At 49.7% G+C, this 23,427-nt stretch overlaps 1 protein-coding gene across 1 annotated transcript in view; it reads left to right on the top strand.

The window, feature by feature from the left end:
• The first annotated feature begins 3,720 nt into the window (after positions 1 to 3,720).
• The window catches only part of LOC142385662 (A-type voltage-gated potassium channel KCND2-like), a 261,463-nt gene continuing 241,756 nt past the window's right edge, over positions 3,721 to 23,427 (top strand). Inside the window, exon 1 of the mRNA XM_075472376.1 lies at positions 3,721 to 5,334. Coding sequence (XP_075328491.1) covers positions 4,229 to 5,334 — 1,106 coding nt within the window. The 5' untranslated portion in view covers positions 3,721 to 4,228. The remainder of the gene's footprint in view (positions 5,335 to 23,427) is intronic.

Genomic DNA, 23,427 nt, shown 5'->3' with positions numbered 1-23,427 from the left:
CCTGCTCCTCCCCCTCCTGCTGCTGCTGCTCCTGCTCCTCCTCCTGCTGCTCCTGCTCCTCCTGCTGCTCCTGCTCGTGCTCCTGCTGCTCCTGCTCCTCCTGCTGCTCCTGCTCGTGCTCCTGCTGCTCCTGCTCCTCCTGCTGCTCCTGCTCCTCCCCCGTCCTGCTGCTCCCCCTCCTGCTGCTCCTCCTCCTGCTGCTCCTGCTGCTCCTGCTCCTCCCCCGTCCTGCTGCTCCCCCTCCTGCTGCTCCTCCTCCTCCTGCTGCTCCTCCTCCTGCTGCTCCTCCTGCTGCTCCTCCCCCTCCTGCTGCTCCTGCTCCTCCTCCTGCTGCTCCTCCCCCTCCTGCTTCTCTTGCTCCTCCTCCTGCTGCTCCTCCCCCTCCTGCTGCTCCTCCTCCTCCTGCTCCTCCCCCTCCTGCTCGTCCTCCTGCTCCTGCTCCTCCTCTCTCAGATGGCCTGTTTTATCAGTTCTGCCTCAGGGAAGAGTTTCAGGAGGAGACAGATCTGGCTGAGAGAAACGAGTGGGACTCATGGAACACAATCACACATGACAGCTGTGACAGCCTTCCTCCTCCTCTTCTTCTTCTCTCTTTGTTTTTAAAGTGTGTGGTCCTCACAGAGAGGACGAAGCTCTGCGGAGCTGTGAGGACAGGACAGAGGGGACACCTGCTGAGAGGACAGGACAGAGGGGAAAACAAACACCCTAACACCAGGGACGCCTGCTGAGAGGACAGGACAGAGGGGACAACAAACACCCTAACACCAGGGACGCCTGCTGTGAGGACAGAGGGGACAACATACACCCTAACACCAGGGACGCCTGCTGTGAGGACAGGACAGAGGGGACGCCTGTTGAGAGGACAGGACAGAGGGGACAACAAACACCCTAACACCAGGGACGCCTGCTGAGAGGACAGGACAGAGAGGACAACGAGCAGCGTAACACCAGGGACGCCTGCTGAGAGGACAGGACAGAGGGGACGCCTGCTGTGAGGACAGGACAGAGGGGACAACAAACACCCTAACACCAGGGACGCCTGCTGTGAGGACAGGACAGAGGGGACAACAAACACCCTAACACCAGGGACGCCTGCTGTGAGGACAGAGGGGACAACAAACACCCTAACACCAGGGACGCCTGCTGAGAGGACAGGACAGAGGGGACAACAAACACCCTAACACCAGGGATGCCTGCTGAGAGGACAGGACAGAGGGGACAACGAGCAGCGTAACACCAGGGACGCATGCTGAGAGGACAGGACAGAGGGGACAACGAGCAGCGTAACACCAGGGATGCCTGCTGAGAGGACAGGACAGAGGGGACAACGAGCAGCGTAACACTTGGGACGCCTGCTGAGAGGACAGGACAGAGAGGACAACGAGCAGCGTAACACCAGGGACGCATGCTGAGAGGACAGGACAGAGGGGACAACGAGCAGCGTAACACCAGGGACACCTGCTGAGAGGACAGGACAGAGGGGACGCCTGCTGTGAGGACAGGACAGAGGGGACAACAAACACCCTAACACCAGGGACGCCTGCTGAGAGGACAGGACAGAGGGGACAACGAGCAGCGTAACACCAGGGACGCCTGCTGTGAGGACAGGACACAGGGGACGCCTGCTGTGAGGACAGGACAGAGGGGACAACAAACACCCTAACACCAGGGACGCCTGCTGTGAGGACAGAGGGGACAACAAACACCCTAACACCAGGGACGCCTGCTGTGAGGACAGGACAGAGGGGACAACGTGCAGCGTAACACCAGGGATGCCTGCTGAGAGGACAGGACAGAGGGGACAACGAGCAGCGTAACACTTGGGACGCCTGCTGAGAGGACAGGACAGAGAGGACAACGAGCAGCGTAACACCAGGGACGCATGCTGAGAGGACAGGACAGAGGGGACAACGAGCAGCGTAACACCAGGGACACCTGCTGAGAGGACAGGACAGAGGGGACGCCTGCTGTGAGGACAGGACAGAGGGGACAACAAACACCCTAACACCAGGGACGCCTGCTGAGAGGACAGGACAGAGGGGACAACGAGCAGCGTAACACCAGGGACGCCTGCTGTGAGGACAGGACACAGGGGACGCCTGCTGTGAGGACAGGACAGAGGGGACAACAAACACCCTAACACCAGGGACGCCTGCTGTGAGGACAGAGGGGACAACAAACACCCTAACACCAGGGACGCCTGCTGTGAGGACAGGACAGAGGGGACAACGAGCAGCGTAACACCAGGAACGCATGCTGAGAGGACAGGACAGAGGGGACAACGAGCAGTGTAACACCAGGGACAGCGAGGGGACAGGACAGAGGGGACAACGAGCAGGGGACAAACGGATCATCAGCCCACAGCTGATGATCCGGTTTCACTGGATCGGGTCGGGCAGAACATCACAGACGGATCCATCAGCTGTACTGATTAAAAACTCATGAGTGGTTACACAAACCAGATTAATGAACCCAGCAGGGAGTAGATCTCATATCAGAGGACAGCAGCAGGAGAGGCGGCGTTCAGCATCCTCAGGGGCGGCGTTCAGCATCCTCAGGGGCGGCGTTCAGCATCCTCAGGGGCGGCGTTCAGCATCCTCAGGGGCGGCGTTCAGCATCCTCAGAGGCGGCGTTCAGCATCCTCAGGGGCGGCGTTCAGCATCCTCAGGGGCGGCGTTCAGCATCCTCAGAGGCGGCGTTCAGCATCCTCAGGGGCGGCGTTCAGCATCCTCAGAGGCGGCGTTCAGCATCCTCGGGGGCGGCGTTCAGCATCCTCAGAGGCGGCGTTCAGCATCCTCGGGGGCGGCGTTCAGCATCCTCGGGGGCGGCGTTCAGCATCCTCGGGGGCGGCGTTCAGCATCCTCGGGGGCGGCGTTCAGCATCCTCGGGGGCGGCGTTCAGCATCCTCAGAGGCGGCGTTCAGCATCCTCGGGGGCGGCGTTCAGCATCCTCGGGGGCGGCGTTCAGCATCCTCGGGGGCGGCGTTCAGCATCCTCGGGGGCGGCGTTCAGCATCCTCGGGGGCGGCGTTCAGCATCCTCGGGGGCGGCGTTCAGCATCCTCAGAGGCGGCGTTCAGCATCCTGTGTTCTGCCGCTCCACCCGTCGCTTCCCTTTCCGTTCCTCAGAATGTTCTGTTTGGGGTTGGCTGGTCCTGCCTTGGTCTTCTCTGCTAAAGCTCCATGAGACACAGGGCCCGCCTCGCCTGCTCCACCAGAACCTTTGGGTCAGAGAGAGATCGAGAGACGTCCATGTCCACTTTCTTTTTCTGCTTTAAATAATAATTGAATCAAACTTGTTTCAGCAGATCTGATCCTCGGTGTGTTCTGATCCAGCTGGGATCAGATCATGTTTGGGTTCATGAAACAGAACTTTGGATCTGTTCTGAGACCCAAAGAGGAAAAACTGACCCGCTTTTAATTGATCAGGGGACCCTTAGAGGGGCCCGAGCCACATGTTGGGACACATGAAGCCTGCAACTTCACTGATTATGGTTCCGTTCGTTCGGACTCTGAGTCTGAGTCTGATGTTTGGAGTTCTGTGTCTTTGTGTCACAGATGCGCGCTCCCCGGGAATGATTGACAATCACCACCGTGAGTCTCGGCGCACGCGGCAGGTTTCTCTCTGTGACGCGCGGGATTCTCCGGCAACACGCCCCCATCCCGCGCGGGGAGGAGGAGGAGGAGCGGGGCGGGTTTCCGCTTCTCTCCCCAGCAGCAGGAGCACCTGAGCCGGAGAACCAACATCCTCTGTGTCCGCCGCGGTTCGGTTCGAGACAACAGAACCGCAGCGGAGCATGCCAGCTCCTGCTCCGGGTCTGGATTGCAGGATTATCGTGATACCAGCAGAACTTGTTGCAGAGGGAACGGTGCCGACTCAGAGAGAAGTCGGGTTCTGGCGGGTTCTGGCGGGTTCTGCTTCTCCTCCTGTGGAGGTGGGGGGTTTTAGCGTCCCTGAAGCTTTCAGACATCAGACACTGAAGAAGCGCTGATCAGCTGGAGCTTTGTTTCCACGCGCACTCCGGAGCTGTGTTCATTTCTTTCTGATTTATTTGCGTTTTTACGCAGCGTTTCGCGCGTAAAGACCTCCCGCGTGGATGAACCGGGGGCTTTAGTTCCACCTGCCGCCCCTCCTCTCACCCCGGATGTCCCCCCGCTGCTCCGCGGCTCCCTGAACCCCCTGGACCCCCTAAACCCCCGCATCGAGCCTCCGCAGAGCTCCGGGAGCAGCATGGCTGCAGGAGCATGGATGCCGTTCGCGCGCGCGGCGGCCATCGGATGGATGCCGGTGGCCAGCGCGCCCATGCCGGTTCCCCCGAAGGAGAAGAAACGCATGCGGGACGGGCTGATCATGCTGAACGTGAGCGGCACAAAGTTCCAGACTTGGCAGGACACGCTGGAGCGGTACCCGGACACCCTGCTGGGCAGCTCGGAGCGGGACTTCTTCTTCCACGAGGACAGCAACGAGTACTTCTTCGACCGAGACCCGGACATCTTCCGCCACATCCTCAACTTCTACCGCACCGGGAAGCTGCACTACGCGCGGCAGGAGTGCATCTCCGCGTACGAAGAGGAGCTGGCGTTCTTCGGCATCATCCCGGAGATCATCGGGGACTGCTGCTACGAGGACTACAAGGACCGGCGGCGGGAGAACCAGGAGCGCATCCAGGACGACGAGGAGGACGACCAGACCAACGAGCTGGTGTCCGCGGACTTGAGCTTCCGCGAGACCATGTGGCGCGCCTTCGAGAACCCGCACACCTCCACCATGGCGCTGGTCTTCTACTACGTCACCGGCTTCTTCATCGCGGTGTCGGTCATGGCCAACGTGGCGGAGACCGTGCCGTGCGGCGCCGCGCCGAACCACGTCAAGGAGCTGTCCTGTGGGGAGCGCTACGCGCTGGCCTTCTTCTGCCTGGACACCGCGTGCGTCATGATCTTCACGGTGGAGTACCTGCTGCGCCTGCTGGTCGCGCCGAGCCGCTACAAGTTCGTCAAGAGCGTCATGAGCATCATCGACGTGGTGGCCATCATGCCGTACTACATCGGCCTGGTCATGACGGACAACGAGGACGTGAGCGGCGCATTCGTAACGCTGCGCGTCTTCAGGGTGTTTAGGATTTTCAAGTTCTCGCGGCACTCTGCGGGACTTCGCATCCTGGGCTACACGCTGAAGAGCTGCGCGTCGGAGCTGGGCTTCCTGCTCTTCTCCCTCACCATGGCCATCATCATCTTCGCCACCGTCATGTTCTACGCGGAGAAGGGCTCCAGCGCGAGCAAGTTCACCAGCATCCCCGCTGCCTTCTGGTACACCATCGTCACCATGACAACGCTGGGGTGAGTCATGCAGAGTGTGGGCGTGTCTGTGGGCGTGAAGGGGGCGGGGCAGTGGCTCCAAAAGTGGGCGGGGTTTGTTTCAGTTCAGTTTGAACATGTGGAAGTTTTTACTTCTGCTGTGGGGTCTGAAACCAGTAGAACCAGTAGAACCAGTGAAACCTCATGAGTAGCTGGGTGTCACCTGTTGATGGGCGGAGCTCTCAGCTGGGTAACTGGATCCCATTAAACTGGTTTGTCCTCAGGTGGGACTTTAAAGCTGCAGTCGGCAGGTTTTCAAAATTCCGAGTCTAAAGTCGGAAAATTCGAACTGATACAACTTTCAGGTCCCTCCCCCAACCTCTAACAAGCTCCGAATCGCCCCCCAAACCCCTCCCCCTCTGTGGACGAGGTTGTGCACGTGAGTTCACACCAGTGTGAGCGCACACAAGCTGGGGCAGACTCACGCTCAGCAGCGTGTGCACAAGCTGTGATTGACAGGTAGGATTCCTCCACCCTAACTTGATTGGTTAAAAACAGCCGGGAGCGCTCGGTTTTTGTAAGCATGATTACAGGCTTCAGAGGGAGCTACAGATTTCGTTATTTTTCCTAAACAGCCTATTTAATATTCTACTTCCAGAATCCCATGACAGTTCAAACTAATATAACTAAAAAAAAGTTGCCGACCGCAGCTTTAACTGTGTGAGGGAGTCTCTCCCAGAATGTAAACACACATCAGCTGCTTTCATCACCATGTTGGACTGGATCAAACTTATTGAACAAACAGTTGGACATCCCTGTCCAGTCCAGTTGGTCAGACCCTTACCCTAACCCCCATGCCATCAGACGTCCCGGATGGACTTTATGTCCCCTGAGCAGCTGGCTGTGGGAGCATGGCTGTTGAGATGGTAACACAGCATGTTGAACCAGCTGGGTTCAAGGTTCAAACACTGGATCTTTACTGTGTTAGTTTAACTGACTCTGGTTTAAGAAGCTCTCACCAGCTGATGGATCTTCATGAGTTACAGGAACAACATTTCTTCACATATTTGCAGCGAAGGACTCAAAAACATGAGCGGAAGCAGGAACTGAATTGGGTTTAATTAGCTATCTTCAGAAGAAGTTTGTTCCTGTTTACAATCCTCTAAAAGCAATGACCCTCAGAGAACACTAACCCCTACCCCCTACCCTACCTTACAGCTGGTATGAGATGGAAAAAGGTCGTACATCTGGTGTGTGACTGAACAGAAGTGTCTTATATGAGCAGGTGAAAAACCTTTGAGAGATGTTCCCTCTGACTGAAGCTGCATGGACGTCTGAATGTTGCTGGGACGAACTTTTACTCGGCCATTTTCATTTTAAAGTTCTTCCAGACGGCGGAGTCGACAGAACCAAAGTCATCTGTAAACACAGCCAAGTTGAATTGTCTTCTCAGCGTAGTAGTTCCAGTCTAAAATATCACTTAAAGGCAAAACACACAACTGATAGCAGCAAGTCATTCAAGGAAACAGACAGTGGAGCGAGGCTTCTACATAAAAACTACAGAAAGATGCTGATGTTAAAAGTGTGTTTGCACAACAAATGTTATGGAACTTTCATTCATATGGCAGCACATTTAAAATAAAGCTAAATGCTAAAAGCTATACACTACTTTTGGATTCATTTTTGGATTTTGCGTACAAATGCGATTAATCGTGATTAATCAGGGAAATCATGTGATTAATCAGATTAAACCTTTGAATCGCTGCCCAGCCCTAGTTAAAAGCTGCCCAAACATCGGTCAGAATCATTTTAGAGATGCTGGAAGGGGTCGTGTCTGTTGGTGGGAAGCAGCGCCTCATGTGGGCCGGAGGTAAATACAGATGTAAACAGTTCAGTGGGCTGATGTTTCCAGCTGTGTGAAGACAGACTAATCAGAGTTATCAGCTGACGGGATGAACAGAAACACAAAACTGTCCAACGACAGTGTTTCCCGCAGGAAATTGCTTAGTCAAGGTGGTGAGTCGTCGGCCGGGACCAGGGGTTTTGCACGGATAGTGTTCCGTTTGGGGGGGGTACTTGGAATGGGACAGGGGCTGTTAGAGCAATAACGAAGCTGTTTAAGAGCTGTAACACTTTTTTATTTACATTATTAACTATTTACATTAACAACCAGTAGGTGTCGCAATTCAATGTTATCAATGCTATCTTTTAATGTCTGAGCCTGGCAAAGCATTATTACTTCGGTTTAAAAAAAAAAAAAAATGGGAACGTTGGCAAGGCGGCAGTGCGAGTTTGCTAAGGCGGCCGCCTTAACTATAATGCATCTGAATCTGAGCCTGATGTGTCCCAGCTTTTGCTTTAGAGATTTAACTGAGCGCAGCTGCTGTTGTCCCGGTCTGTCAGTGTCTGTAAGCATTGGCCTGACATCATCGGCCCGTCCTGCTCCTCCTCTGATGCTTAAACTGAGTGTGTGTGACATCATCGGCCCGTCCTGCTCCTCCTCTGATGCTTAAACTTTTAAAGAGTTTGTTGCTCGCTGCTCTGTAAACGCTGTGGATCAGCAGACCCAGCGGCTTCTGACTTCAGTCATTAATCTGAGAACGGCTCATTTTGGAGGGAAATGGATCAGAACCGGGGGATTTTTCACTTCAGTAATCTGTGTGAATGTGTTGTGCTTCAGTAGGATCTCAGTGGAACCAAACAGAACTAAAGCACCACTCAGTGAAATGTCTCTGTTCTCAGTTCATGTTCCTTCTCTTTGCTGCTGATTTATGGAAGATAAAAACTCTGAAAGGATGGAGATGTCTGAGGGCCTGAAGTCTGTCTGCAGCTCTTCCTCTTTGGTTCTTCCTCTTTGGTTCTTCCTTCTTGGTTCTTCCTCTGCATCTCTTCCTCTTTGGCTTGGGCCCCACATGTTGAGCTGCAGTTTGTTGAGGTTCTCTTGCCACAGCTCAGTGAGACGCTTGGAGGGCAGCACAAACAAACATGTATTATTTAGACACTGATCAGACGAAGAGAGATCCCTGATAAGATCCCGTCTCCCTGAAGACAAATGTCGGCAGGTGTTGGTATCTCCTCGGGTGTCCTCAGACTTCTGAACGTCTTCTCAGGTTTCCAGCTGGATTCTCCTTCCTGTTTGATCAGTCAGGGTGAGCTGATGATCGGGCTCTGTAACAACAGGAAGTCTTAGCTGAGTGAACACACAGGTGGTGTGTGAGCTGGCTGCAGGTACAGCTCAGATACTCCACCTCTGTTCAGCTGGGGACTTCTTTTATCTGAGGATTTATCCAGCTGCAGATTATCCAGCTGCAGGTTATCCAGCTGCAGGTTATCCAGCTGCAGATTATCCAGCTGCAGATTATCCAGCAGTCAGCTGCAGGTTATCCAGCTGCAGATTATCCAGCAGCCAGCTGCAGATTATCCAGCTGCAGATTATCCAGCTGCAGGTTATCCAGCTGCAGGTTATCCAGCTGCAGATTATCCAGCAATCAGCTGCAGGTTATCCAGCTGCAGATTATCCAGCAGCCAGCTGCAGATTATCCAGCTGCAGGTTATCCAGCTGCAGATTATCCAGCAGCCAGCTGCAGGTTATCCAGCTGCAGATTATCCAGCTGCAGATTATCCAGCAGCCAGCTGCAGATTATCCAGCTGCAAGATTATCCATCTGTAGATTATCCAGCTGCAGGTTATCCAGTTGCAGATTATCCAGCTGTAGGTTATCCAGCTGTAGATTATCCAGCTGCAGGTTATCCAGCTGCAGGTTATCCAGCTGCAGATTATCCAGCTGCAGGTTATCCAGCTGCAGATTATCCAGCTGCAGATTATCCAGCTGCAGATTATCCAGCTGCAGGTTATCCAGCTGCCAACGGCAGATTATCCAGCTGCAGGTTATCCAGCTGCAGGTTATCCAGCTGCAGATTATCCAGCTGCAGATTATCCAGCTGCAGGTTATCCAGCTGTAGGTTATCCAGCTGCAGGTTATCCAGCTGCAGGTTATCCAGCTGCAGATTATCCAGTTGCAGGTTATCCAGCTGCAGATTATCCAGCTGCAGGTTATCCAGCAGCCAGCTGCAGGTTATCCAGCTGCAGATTATCCAGTTGCAGGTTATCCAGCTGCAGGTTATCCAGCTGCAGATTATCCAGCAGCCAGCTGCAGGTTATCCAGCTGCAGATTATCCAGCTGCAGGTTATCCAGCTGCAGATTATCCAGCTGCAGGTTATCCAGCTGTAGGTTATCCAGCTGCAGGTTATCCAGCTGCAGATTATCCAGCTGCAGATTATCCAGCAGCCAGCTGCAGGTTATCCAGCTGCAGATTATCCAGCTGCAGATTATCCAGCAGCCAGCTGCAGGTTATCCAGCTGCAGATTATCCAGCTGCCAGCAGCAGGTTATCCAGCTGCAGATTATCCAGCAGCCAGCTGCAGGTTATCCAGCTGCAGATTATCCAGCAGCCAGCAGCAGGTTATCCAGCTGCAAGTTATCCAGCTGCAGATTATCCAGCAGCCAGCTGCAGATTATCCAACTGCAGATTATCCAGCAGCCAGCTGCAGATTATCCAGCTGCAGGTTATCCAGCTGCAGATTATCCAGCTGCCAGCTGCAGGTTATCCAGCTGCAGGTTATCCAGCTGCCAACTGCAGATTATCCAGCTGCAGATTATCCAGCTGCAGGTTATCCAGCTGCAGATTATCCAGCTGCAGGTTATCCAGCTGCCAGCTGCAGGTTATCCAGCTGCAGGTTATCCAGCTGCAGATTATCCAGCTGCAGGTTATCCAGCTGCAGATTATCCAGCTGCCAGCTGCAGGTTATCCAGCTGCAGGTTATCCAGCTGCCAACTGCAGATTATCCAGCTGCAGATTATCCAGCTGCAGGTTATCCAGCTGCAGATTATCCAGCTGCAGGTTATCCAGCTGCCAGCTGCAGGTTATCCAGCTGCAGGTTATCCAGCTGCAGATTATCCAGCTGCAGGTTATCCAGCTGCAGATTATCCAGCTGCCAGCTGCAGGTTATCCAGCTGCAGATTATCCAGCTGCAGGTTATCCAGCTGCAGGTTATCCAGCTGCAGATTATCCAGCTGCAGGATTCAGGGCAGTTGGGAGCTTCTTCTGACTGTTTCAGAAGTTTCACATTCTCACAGTGAAGATGTGAAACTGAGCCGTCCTGCTGCTGTTTCTGATTTTGATCCTGCTGGATCCAGAGACGTACTGTGTCCTCTTCTTCTTTGCTCTCTGTGGGATGATTCGGCGTTAATGCTGCTAATTAAATGAATGCATTAGCTGCTCTGAACACACACACAGTGATTATTTTTAATGGGCTCTGTAATGAAGCCACCTAGAGGAGCAGCCAAGCAGAGAGGAAGAGTTTGACTTGTCCCAAAAGCTGCTGCTGTTTCCTTTGGAAATGACCGTTTTAATGACACTCGGAGACTGCGGGTGATTTCTTTCAGGGTGACAGATAATTAGAGAAGAAGAAGAAGAAGAAGAGGAAGAAGAGGAGGAGGTTAATGAAGAAGTGGAGGGGGGGTTTTCCTAAAAGCTGCCGGCAGCTTTCATGAAGAGGAAACGACTTCTTCTCCTTGGTTGGCCTAAACATCGTTACTCAAAGTCTGAGCAGCTCTGTTTTCTGTTTTAGTGTCGGTTCTGATTCTGACCAGCCAGAAGAGAAGGTTGAGGCCAAATAACCTGCAGAAGCTGGTTCTGTACGTGACCCTATGTTTGACAGCCCAACTGACCAGAAAAACAGCAGTGTTTTCATGAATTCTGAAATGTCACAGTCTTCAGACCCTTACACATAATTTAACACATTCTGTTCTCCCTCTGACTCACATCAGGACCTTCAACCTTGCACAGCTTTGTGAACAGTCTGTTTTCAGGGGGGAGACTCAATAAGTGCCCTCCAGCTCTACATATAGATATAGATATAGATAGTTCCTCTATTGATCCCAGAGGGAAATAGTTTAGCAGTGTAGGTGTAAGCTAGCAGCAGATGCTAGCAAACAATGCTTTCTCATCAACAGTGATGAGATGAACACAGCATAACTCGTAGTAATGCATGTGTACAGTTAATTACTGCGTTTAAACACTTTGGATATATTAACCTCATTAAACAGTTGTACTGGGAGACCTCCATCTTTATCAGAAACATGCCGATAATGTAACGTTAGCACACCGAGAGTGAGGAGAGGACCGGTGTTGGAAACACAACTTATTCACACAGCTGCAGGTTGATGAGTTACAGAACGGAACTGTTCAGCTAGAAAGCTTCAGCTAACAAAGTAATGTGGGAGCAATGATGTTCATCTTTCAGAAAGGAACAGCAATAACTCCTTATGCTGCGTGTACACCAAGAGCGACCTCCGCTACCTGGTAGCGTGATGGCCGCAAACTACCTGGTAGCGGAGGTCGCTGGAGAAGCTTTGCTTGAGAATTTGCTTTGGTAGCTTTGGTAGCTCGTGACGTCACATTTAGAATGTTCAATTTTTAAAGGCCCACGCGGCTGTGCAGCACCCCCGCGAAAAAAAACATGAGGAAAGAGAGGGCAGGGACACGAATAAACGTGTTGTTATTTACAATTTGTTATACAAGATATACATCACGTTACAAATTATGTAAAACTACATTAGGTACACCTGAGAAGAGCAGGAATAGCAGAGGCAGCTGTGAAAAAGAAACTAAATTCGAAATAAAATCCGAAATAAATCCGAAAGATTAGAGACTGTTTTAAACACAAAGGAAAATGTCTCAAATGAAAACAATGAAAATCTTTCTTTCCTGTCCCTTCCCTAAAAACGTCTTATAAGGGGAGCTCTCTTCCACTTCTCTTTCCTACGGTGTCCCACAGGGTTCAGTTCCGGGGCCTTTATTGTTCCTGTTATATCTGCTCCCTCTTTGAGGACATATCCTCTCACTATGCAGATGACATTCAGCTGTATTTCTCTTTAAAGCCCCATACACACACGTTGCTGCTATTTACTCGCTACTCGCTCACTCGCCTACTCGCCACTCGCATGGGTGCTTTTGCTGACTTGGTGTGTAGAAGTTGGGGGGCCACTGTTTGGAGAACACTGGGGGAACGTCACCTGTCAATAATCTGTATTCTGCATTTTAATTGGCTACTCGCTTTTACTCGCTTTACTCGCGTCGCTCGAAGTTGAAATATGTTCATCTCGGAATCCGCCCACATCGCATCGCTTGTACTCGCTTGTACTCTCCTCGCCTCCTCGCCTCGCGTGAACACATAGACATTCTATTGACTTCACTCGCTGAGCGAGTAAATAGCAGCGACTTGTGTGTATGGGGCTTAAGATGTTTCTCAGCTGCTGATCTTTCACAGCTGCTCAGACTGTTAAATGTTGGATGTCTTTCTCCACCTCAATGAAGAATCCTTGTCTGTGCCCCAAAGATCTCTGTCTAAGCTCAGGGAAACTCTGGGTCCCCTATCAGGAACCTTGGGGTAACCCCCCCTGATTCTGTGGATTCTCTTTTCAAGAAGCTGCTAAAAACTGTGATATTTATCTTTAAAGGTGCTGGACAGGTAACTTTTGGCTTATTCCCTTACTTAGAAGTTACACTGAGGTCACCTCGGGCGTCACATGCTGTGTCATGTATCTGGGGTGAAGTTATTTCTCCTCTGAACCCCCTAAAAGCATGTTTTGTATTTAAAAACCAACTAAATTACTCCGAACTACAAACTCTGAGACAGAATTATAAAGTGTTGGATTTATTTCTTCATGATTAAGAGGATTAATCATCAGATCTAACTTTGAAATAAGGATGATTTCCTCAAACTGTGTGTCGGGTTAGGGTTACAAATGTTTAATTTGTTCTGAACCTGCTCAGAACCCAGTCTGAGTTCCTGGGAACCAGAACCTGCTGTTTATATGGTGATAAACAGAACAAGTTGTAGTCTCACAGATCTGGAGCTGTCTGTGTTTCCCAGGATGACCGACTCCTGAGATCTATTTTACTGCTTCCTCCTCCTCTTCCTCCACCCGTCGGCCTCTGAGGAGGTCCCCCCCCTCCTCCCCTCGCCCCTGCTTTGTGACGAGTCAGCCAAATCCGAATGGAAAACAATTTAACCGAGTCGTGGCTTCGCCTTTTAGACACCAGAAATGAAATAATAGGCAGAGTGTCGGGGCTCATTGATCCGGAGCTGGCTGTGAATATCAATGACAGAGAGATAAATACACTGCAGAGCTGCAGCACACACACACACAGGCACACACACACACAGTCAGCTGCAGGAAAAAGATGGTGTACTGTGCTCAGTTAGACTACAGAAGAAGAAGGAGACCCAAGGGGAGGATGTTTAAAGAACAAATCAAATCTCAGACGGAATATTAAGAAGTGAGAACAATGAGGAGAACGGAGGGAAGCAAGGAGAGAACAGAAGGAAGCAAGGAGAGAACAGAAGGAAGCAAGGAGAGAACAGAAGGAAGCAAGGAGAGAACAGAAGGAAGCAAGGAGAGAACAGAAGGAAGCAAGGAGAGAACGGAAGGAAGCAAGGAGAGAACAGAAGGAAGCTGAGGCAACTTTTTTTTGATGGTGTTGATCGTGGCTCATTTCTGTTTAACGTCACCAGAACTATCTGCCAGCACCAGCACACCATCATGTTGTTCTTCATGTTGCCCATCAGAGCAGCTGCAGCCTGGAAGCTGTTAATGGGAATTCTGAGTCCCATCAGAGTCCAAGCAGAATAAAAGCGGCTCATTTTATCGGACATGTTGTATCTGTAGCATCAGAGGCTGCTGGTTAAGGTGTCGAGTTAACTGCTGTTACTCTGAGTCACTGTGCTGTCTGATAACAGACAATAACACAGGAAATAAGAGGCTTTATTAGGATTTCAGCTGCATTAAAATACAGTTTATGAAAGCAGAGAAGTAGGAGAGAAGCTAACAGATGTTAGCACAGCTGGATGTTAGCCAGAAAGCTAATAGCTGCTGTTCTATAGTCCTGTTATCAGTATCAGGAGGAGGGATGTTTAGAGATAAGGATGTTTTTTGAGTCCTAACTGTGGCTGAAAGCTGGTTCATGATGTAAATGTTTCTATTTTAAATCGTTATTATTGGAAAAGTATTTCTTATCTGATTAATCAATGAAATACTCGGATCACCTAAATGATCCTTTTCTGCAGCCTAACATCAGGCTGCAGCACTGTGGTACCATGTTGGAGATGATCTCGTTCCTCATCTTTCATCACAGCCTCGAACAGAGAAGTCACATGTTCATCACGTGTTCATCACGTGTTCATCATGTGTGTCACATGGTCCGTCAGGAGAAGTAAACTCTGTTCATGTTTCTGTAAAAACAGCCTGAAAGGATGAGTTTCTCATCAGATCCACAGGACTTTATAATGAGATCAGACCAGAGGAAGCTCCAGGATAGCAGGAGCGTGTAACTTTAGCGTGTTTTCAGGACAAAGTGAAAGTTTCCCCCAGCAGAACCGCTCAAAAACACTTCATATGTTCTGCTTTAATCTGAGACGCGAACCACATCTGTCCTGAGAGCTCAGCACGCCGGCGTCAGCGGGTGCCGGAGGGTCTTCTTCTGCTGGAACACACACGTTTAACACCATCAGTCACACAGTAAACTGTTCACACACTCACACACACACACACACAAGGTGACACACAGAGACAGATTTAGGTTTGAATTCAATTTAAACATACGTTTAAATCCAAAAAGGCTCAAATTATTGAAGGAAAGCACCAGACAAATGAAATGAAACTGAATTAAAAATGGCTTCAATAACACTTGAATAAGTAAATAAAGGCAGTCTGGCGTGGAGCGTGGTCGACCACATGAAGAAGAAACCTGATCCATGACCTCACGTGTGTGTTTGGTGTCAGTCTGTAACAATTCTACCTTAAAATAACAGCTTGAAAAAAATTGTGCGGCTAGAATGAGTTTTAATATTATGATCGGCCTGTCTCCTATGCCCTTCGGGGGTCTGAGTTGGAAAAACTGCGCTATGTAACTTTGCTGGAGCGGCCCGGGAGCTGAGCGGAAGTACTTCGACTTGCTTTCTGGCACACCTACCGCAAAAACAAATAGACCCCCCTCACGCTCCCAGGTACATTTGATTACTCTTACCTTCTCGGTCGACATAGCTTGCACCTTCTGACTCCTCGCCGGTTCGTCAACAAACGTGAAACGTGAATGCGAAAGGGTGTTGTATTTACGACAGTGTAACCGTACATTACCTCCAAGCCTGTAGGGGGAGCTCCATAATGGGCTTTTTGAGAAGTTACATTGTATTTTTTAACAGCAGGAAGCAGGTTTTACTGCTGAGGACCAACATGACTGATCATAAGGACACGAGAAGGAGGGACGCACCGAAAAGGATTCAAGTCATTTCTAAAAACACCATCAGAGAAACAAGCTGATAAAGAAAGAAAAGGAACAGGAAAATACACCAAAAAGAGGAAAAGTTTCATCTCAAAGAGACACAAAACATCCAAAAAATAGATTTTGATCACATAAAAAACATCCTGAGAGACACAAAGTGAAGACAGAGGGGACTGAAAAGGATGAAAACGAAGCATAAAGATGGAAAAAATGTCATCGAACTGAGATGAAACAGCCTAAACTGACCTCAGAGACACATGGGTCCATGGTTTGTTTGTCCATAGGCTTATCTGAAGAGTTAAAATGATGTATTGTCACCCAAAGCTTAAAAAGAGACAGAAACTACGAGCGGTTTAAAAGTGGAAGTTATCGAGGAAAGAGTGATCCAGGGCTACTTTTTATGGAGGACACGTTGATCCTTTCCCCAGAAATCCTGGATCAGGTGAAGCTGTGGAAAAGGATTGAACGTCCCAGTTTGATTCGTTTTATTCCAGGCAGACTGAAGCTGAAAGTGGAGGCTGTTCCGACACCAAAAGGACACGAGTCTGAAGCTGGCTCTAAACGCTGCACATATGAATGGAGTTCAGTTCAAACCTGATGGTTACACTGTGTCAGACAGCCGCTCAGAGGGTTAATTCAAATTCAATTCAAATTCAAAAATACTTTATTTATCCCAGAGGGAAATTAAATGTTGATGTAACTCAATTAAATCAAGGAGTTATTATAGATGCTGATGGCTGTGGGCAGGAAAGATTTCCTGTAGCGGTCCGTTTTGCATCCAAACTGAAGAAGCCTTTGACTGAAGAGACTCTGTTTTCCGATAACAGTCTCATGGAGAGGATGTTCAGGGTTGTCCATAATTCTCTTGATTTTATGCAAAATCCTTCTTTGCATTATTGTCTCCAGAGGTTCCACAGCCGTCCCCAGAACAGAACCAGCCTTCCTTATCAGGTTGTTGAGTCTTTTTAGGTCCCTGGTTCTGATGCTGCTGCCCCAACAGATGACGCAAGAGGAAATGACGCTCTCAACAACAGACTTGTAGAAGATCTGCAACATCTTGTTGCAAACCTTGAAGGACCTTAGCTTCCTCAAGAAGTACAGTCTGCTCTGTCCTTTCTTGTAGATGGCTTCACTGTTTTGTCTCCAGTCCAGTCTGTTGTCCACATGAACACCAAGGTATTTATATTCCTCAACCACCTCCACTTCTTCTCCCATGATGGAAACAGGGTTTGATCTGACCCTGTTTCTCCTGAAATCTACACTCATCTCCTTTGTTTTGTTAACATTCAAGATGAGATGATTGTTCCCACACCATGCCACAAAGCGGTCCACCAGCTCTCTGTACTCAGCTTCTTGTCCATCTCTGATACACCCGACAACTGCAGAGTCATCTGAATATTTCTGTAGATGACAGGAGTCTGACTTGTACTGGAAGTCTGAAGTGTACAGAGTGAAAAGGAATGGTGAGAGTACAGTCCCCTGTGGTGCTCCTGTGCTGCTGATCACCTGGTTAGACACACAATTCTTCAGTCTGACAAACTGTGGTCTGTTTGTCAGGTAGTCATTAATCCAGGTGATTGTTGAGGCCTCCACCTGAGTCTTCTGGAGTTTCAGACGAAGCAGATCAGGCTGAATTGTGTTAAATGCACTGGAGAAATCAAAGAACATGATCCTCACAGTGCTGCCTGATTTGTCCAGATGACAGTGGGTTTGTTGAAGCAGGTGTATGATAGCGTCTTCAACTCCAACTCCATGGCGATAAGCAAACTGCAGGGGGTCCTGATATGTGCTGGTTTGCTTACACAGGTGGGTCAACAGGAGTCTCTCCAGGACCTTCATGATGTGGGATGTCAGGGCAACAGGTCTGTAGTCATTGATGTCTGAAGGGTGAGTTTTCTTTGGTACCGGAACCAGACAGGATGTCTTCCACAACAGTGGTACCTTCTCTTGGGTCAAGCTAAGGTTGAAAAGGTGTTGCAGAATCCCACAGAGCTGCTCTGCACAGGCCTTCAGGACTCGGGGGCTGACACCATCTGGACCTGCAGCCTTGTTCCGGTTCAGTCTCTCCAACTGCCTCTTCACCTGACTTCTAGAAACAGAAAAGTGGGAGGGCGAGGCAAAGGGGACAGCAGCATCTTCTAATTGGGTTGAAGACAAACTAGTGGAAGCAGAAGAATCCATGACTGAGGTGGAGCTGGAGATGTTACAGGAAAGCTGTGGGTCAGAGGAGAGTGGGATGTCTCTTTGGCTGGGAACAGGAGGGGAGGATGGTGAGCTTGTTCCTGAACTGAACCTGTTGAAGAATGTGTTCAGCTCATTTGCTCTGTCCAGACTTCCATCCATCCGATCCTCCCTCTGTTTGAGGCCTGTGATCTTCTTCATTCCTGACCACACATCTCTGATATTGTTCCTCTGCAGTTTACTCTCAAGCTTCTTTCTATACACCTCCTTGCTCTCTCTGATCTTGACTTTGAGCTGCTTCTGTATACTCCTCAGTAACTCCCTGTCTCGCTCCCTAAAGGCTCTTTTTTTCTTGTTCAATAGTTCCTTTAGCTCACAGGTGATCCAGGGTTTGTTATTAGGGAAGCATCTCACTGTTCTGGTGGGGATGGTGTTGTCCACACAGAAGTTTATATAGTCAGTCACACACTCAGTCATGGCATTAATGTTCTCTCCATGTGGCTTACAAAGAGAAATCCAATCGGTTGCATCAAAACAACCCTGTAAGGCTTCTTCAGCTTCATGTGACCACTTTCTAACAGTCCTTTTTGTGACAGGTAGTCTCTGGACAAGGGGTTTATATGCTGAACAGAGAAAAACAAGGTTGTGATCTGATTTTCCCAGGGGAGGTCTTGATTTGGAAATGTATGAATCCTTGACATTTGTGTAAAACAAATCCAATGTCTTGTTTTCTCTGGTAGAGCAGCTGACAAACTGTTGAAAAGTTGGCAGTGTAGCAGAGAGTGAGGCATGATTAAAATCACCAGATATTGCCACAAAAGAATTGGGGTGTTGTGTCTGTATCTTAGCAACAACGGAACTGATGACATCACATGCAGTGTCGGCAACAGCTGAGGGTGGAATGTAAACAGCCACCAAAACAACACTGGTGAACTCTCTTGGCAAATAATATGGACGAAAACCTACTGCCAATAGTTCAATGTCAGGACTGCAGAGACGACTCTTCACAGTAACATGTCCTGGGTGACACCATCTGTTGTTGACAAGCACTGCCAATCCACCCCCTTTCCTTTTCCTGCTATTCTTTTAATCTCGATCTGCTCGTACAGTCAGGAAGCCCGGCAGAGAGACGCTGGAGTCGGGGATATGATCCTGTAGCCATGTCTCAGTAAAACACATAATGCTACATTCCCGATATTCTTGCTGAGTCCTTGTCAAGGCTAGAAGTTCATCCAACTTGTTAGCTAATGATCTTACATTGCCCATGATGACGGATGGCAGAGAGTTTGAACTTCTTCTTGAAACCTCAGAAACACTGAGTTCCTCACACAGGCCGCCATAGTCCCCCCCCCCCCCCTGCACAAAGAACAGCCATTAACAACAGCCTCAGGTTGTGAAGCATCATTATCTTCTCTGATGCTTTCTGCCTCAGTTGGACTCCACTACGTTCCCACAGCTGCAGCTTCCTGACAGGTGAAACTCTGAGGAGATTAAGAGTTAAATGACTGGAAATCACGTGACGTGTCCACTTTCACAGGAAAGGCAAGAACAACCTGCAGACCGCACAAATGAATTCAGTTCAGCTCACGTTTGAACACACCAGGGGCCTCATGTACAAAGACTTCCTCCTGAAACATGGCGTACGCTCAAAGCCAAATGCCCTCCAACCTACAAAAATATCCAGCTGTATGAATCTGTGCGCACGCATCAATCCAATCCATTTCCTTTGTACATTGAGAGCGCATGTCGGAGCACCCGACTCCTCCCTGTCCACGCCCCTACTTAAATACGCAAATCATATTTAAATGAGCCCTGCACCTACGATTCCCCTCTGTGTACGGTCAGAAAAAAAAAAAAAAGAATGAATAAGACCGGAAAAAAGAAGAACTTCACGGAAAGCGAGATGTCGGTGCTACTTTCTGAAGTGGAGGCCCGCTAAAATGTGTTCTTTGGCACGCTGTCCTCCAGCATAAGCAGCAAACTAAGAGGAGTGGGTGGGAGAGCCTGAGTGAGGCTGTTAATGCTGTGTGCTTGTTAGAAAGATCTTAAGCCGAAGTTTAACCAGCAAAAAACAGCAAGAAACTAACTTTAACCACCGACTAATATATATAATATAATAATGATGCTGTGAAGATGGGATAGAAACTGGGGGCGCACATACTCAATGCACGTCACGGGGAATAATATTAGGACAATTACACAATAAAGTTACTCACCAAGAAGCCAACCATCACCCACAGTGCCACCCTGTAAGTCTGTTCCCAGCGATGCTGTTACTCAGAATGTATGAATCGTGCGTTGAACCAGGCCAGCTCGCCACAATGTTGGTTAATTGCATTTACGCATCACATATGATCTGATGAAAATATGTATGAAAATACATATGATGAATGAAAATGTTCCCTGTTAACATACAAATTCATCATGTGATGGCGCTTTTATAGCAATGTGTGCACAGTCGATAGCTCCGATTACAAAACCGGCTGTTGCTTCAAATTGAGCTTTGATGTTGGCCTGTTGGGAATTTGATATACGTGGCTGAGATGCGGATAATTCTGTCCCACACGGCTGGCATGGCTCGGCTCAGGGTAGACTGGCACAGTCCCAATCGGTTGGCCAGCTCCCTCTGGAATGCCCCGGTTGCTATAGGAACCCCAGTGTGCACATCACCTGTGAGCACAGGCAGCGCATGGCTCCTCGCTGTGTTGCGCTCCAACGCCGGCCGCAGCTCTGCGCACAGTTCAAGGAGGATTTCCCTCAAAACGGCTAATGAGTCATGTGCCAGCAAATCCTCTCTGTCTCTGAACACACGCTCTCTTCGAATTGCACCATTTGCAAAGTCTTCTAATACTGCTAAAGCAGCCGTTGTTTTTAATGGTATGCATTGCACCACTTTGCGCTGCTTTTATATCCACTGGTGTAACTGCAGACACATGGGTGTGTTAATGTATCTCAAATGTGCACATCACAGTCTGAGGACTAATTGTTTTCACATTTATTTATTATAACAGTTTCCCAACATCACCTCTAAGTGTCGCCAAAGAATCAACAGCTGCAGAAACGTGCGTACGCCAGCCCTGAAGCTGCCGTGAGGCACCGCACATTTCCACGGTCTTTTGGCTCCTGATACATCTGATCGTTGACGTGAAAAGGTGCGTACGCTTTGTACCTGAGGCCCCTGGTGTCTGATTGGACAGGCTGATTTGTGACATCACCGTCCAACCACTCTGCTCTGGTTACTTGACAGTCACACCCAGTGTGGGAACTTTGAGCTTTCTGCTTTGTTTCTGAATAACTTTTTTTACAGAAAAGAATAATTTATTTCTCTGGGACAAAGATTTGATTGACAGACGCAAACTTTGGAGTCACATGTGAACCCTGACTGTGGTCCTGGTTCTGATCCTGTTCATGTCTTACACTGCAGCTTGTTTGTGCATCCTCCTGCAGAAGAAGGAGTGATTGATGGGTTTGAACCTGCTAACAGGGGTCCTGTAGTTGTCCACTCATGTCAGTTTAGGTGTTAAAGAGACTCTTTGTGATTAAAACAGCTTCAGCGTCTCCCGGAGGAGCCAGAGTCTCAATAAAGCAGCAGAAACGCTGCCTCTTCCAGACGTCTGATCGATGGTGTTGAACACAAACAGCCTGTTTTTCTCATTCCAACACAAAGTCCCTCGACTCTGAAAGGCACAAATACAGCCATTAAGAGACTTTAATGGCTGTAAAGCAGCAGCTTGCCTCTGCGGATGCCTCTGTCTGCTGCTCCCTTCTCCCTCTTACTGTTTCCTGGGGAGGCCACGCTCACGTGGTGGGACACCCGTGTGCACCGGACGCTGACCACCAACACAGAAGACCCTCAAGCATCAGAGGACCTGTTTGATTGCTCAGCTGGTCAGCATCAGACTGCCAATCCTGACATGATGATGGAGGAGGAGGAGGAGGAAGAGGAGGAAGAGGAGGAGGAAGAGGAAGAGGAGGAGGAGGAGGAGGAAGAGGAGGAGGAGGAGGAGGAGGAGGAGGAGGAGGAGGAGGAGGAGGAGGAGGAGGAGGAGGAGGAGGAGAAGAGGAAGAGGAAGAGGAGGAGGAGGAGGAGGAGGAGGAAGAGGAAGAGGAAGAGGAAGAGGAAGAGGAAGAGGAGGAGGAGGAGGAGGAGGAGGAGGAGGAGGAGGAGGAAGAGGAGGAAGAGGAAGAGGAGGAGGACGAGGACGAGGAAGAGGAGGAGGAGGAGGAGGAGGAGGAGGAGGAGGAGGAGGAGGAGGAGGAGGAGGAGGTGGAAGAGGAGGAGAGAAGTTAATTTAAATAAGAGACGCAGCGTTTGATTGGCTGTTGGAGAGGGGAGTGGGAATCCCAAACTGGAGGATGATGGAGCTGCTGTGTGAACATCAGGCCGCAGGTAAATTGGTTGCCGTGGCGACGGCAAAGCCCTGGCCAGCCGATTGGCTCTGCTCGTTGAGTCTGATGGAGGACGATGTTAAAGGAGCTGTTTGTCTCTTTAACAACAATTCTTCTTCTTCCTCTTCCTCTTCCTCTTCCTCTTCCTCTTCCTCTTCCTCTTCCTCTTCCTCTTCCTCTTCCTCTTCCTCTTCCTCTTCCTCTTCCTCTTCCTCTTCCTCTGATTGCAGCCGACATGCTGAAAGCTGTCGGAGCGTTGCAGCTCTGCCGACTCTTCCTCTCCTGCAGAGCTGCAGAGACTCGTTAATGATCACTTCCTGTGTTTCTCTGAGAATATTTCTGACTAACTCTCAGAGACCTGTGCTGGTGGAGGACTCCATCTGTAAAAGTTCAGCTGGCCTCAGAGCTCTTTAAAGGACTCCAGGATGGGGTCCCTGAGGACCTGTGGAGATGACAAGTGTTTCCAGGAGTTTTAGAAGTCGAACAAATGAGCCGACGTCAGCGTTTTATTTACAGTGAGCAGTCAGAGCGCCACGCTGCAGCTGCAGCATCCTCACGTGTCCAGTTCAGGCAGTTGGGCCCAAACACAGCCTCATTTTCCTCTGTGGGCAGGTTCAGATCTACATTCTCCTGGTTTCTGCACCCAGCAGAGCAGGTTCAGATCTACATTCTCCTGGTTTCTGCACCCAGCAGAGCAGGTTCAGATCTACATTCTCCTGGTTTCTGCACCACGTCACAGCTGGCTGATGACGTGTCAGCCAGCTGTGACGGGCCATAACTGGGCTGTACGGGTCAGAGGGAGCTCGGGTCTGATCTCATTCATTGAACGTTTCTTTCTCCATTGAGCACTTGAATATCATTTAGAATAAGTTTTCTGCTCTCTTATATATGAACAGAAGCTTCCATTAGTTTCACCTTTATCGGTCCGTTTGCTCTCACTGAATCAGGTCCGACAGCAGGAGTGCCTAAAGGCATCGTATGTTTCATCCAGGACTCCAGACGTACTTCAGCCTCCCTGCTCTACATTCCTCAAACCAAATATTCAGAGAGACTTTTCTCCATGGATTTAAATGATCAGAGCTGTGATCCAGCAGAGCTTTGCTCCCCAGCTCACTCTGTAGCTGCATGTCCAGCTGTGTTATTTCCACGTTGTGTTCAGGCTCACAGCAGCCTGCTGCTTTAAAGTAATCCAATGATCCTGGAAGTGATCCCCCTCCTTT

The sequence above is a fragment of the Odontesthes bonariensis genome, chromosome 8 (assembly GCF_027942865.1).
Source record: "Odontesthes bonariensis isolate fOdoBon6 chromosome 8, fOdoBon6.hap1, whole genome shotgun sequence".
Taxonomy (NCBI): domain Eukaryota; kingdom Metazoa; phylum Chordata; class Actinopteri; order Atheriniformes; family Atherinopsidae; genus Odontesthes; species Odontesthes bonariensis.
This window is presented reverse-complemented; position numbering and strand designations above follow the sequence as displayed.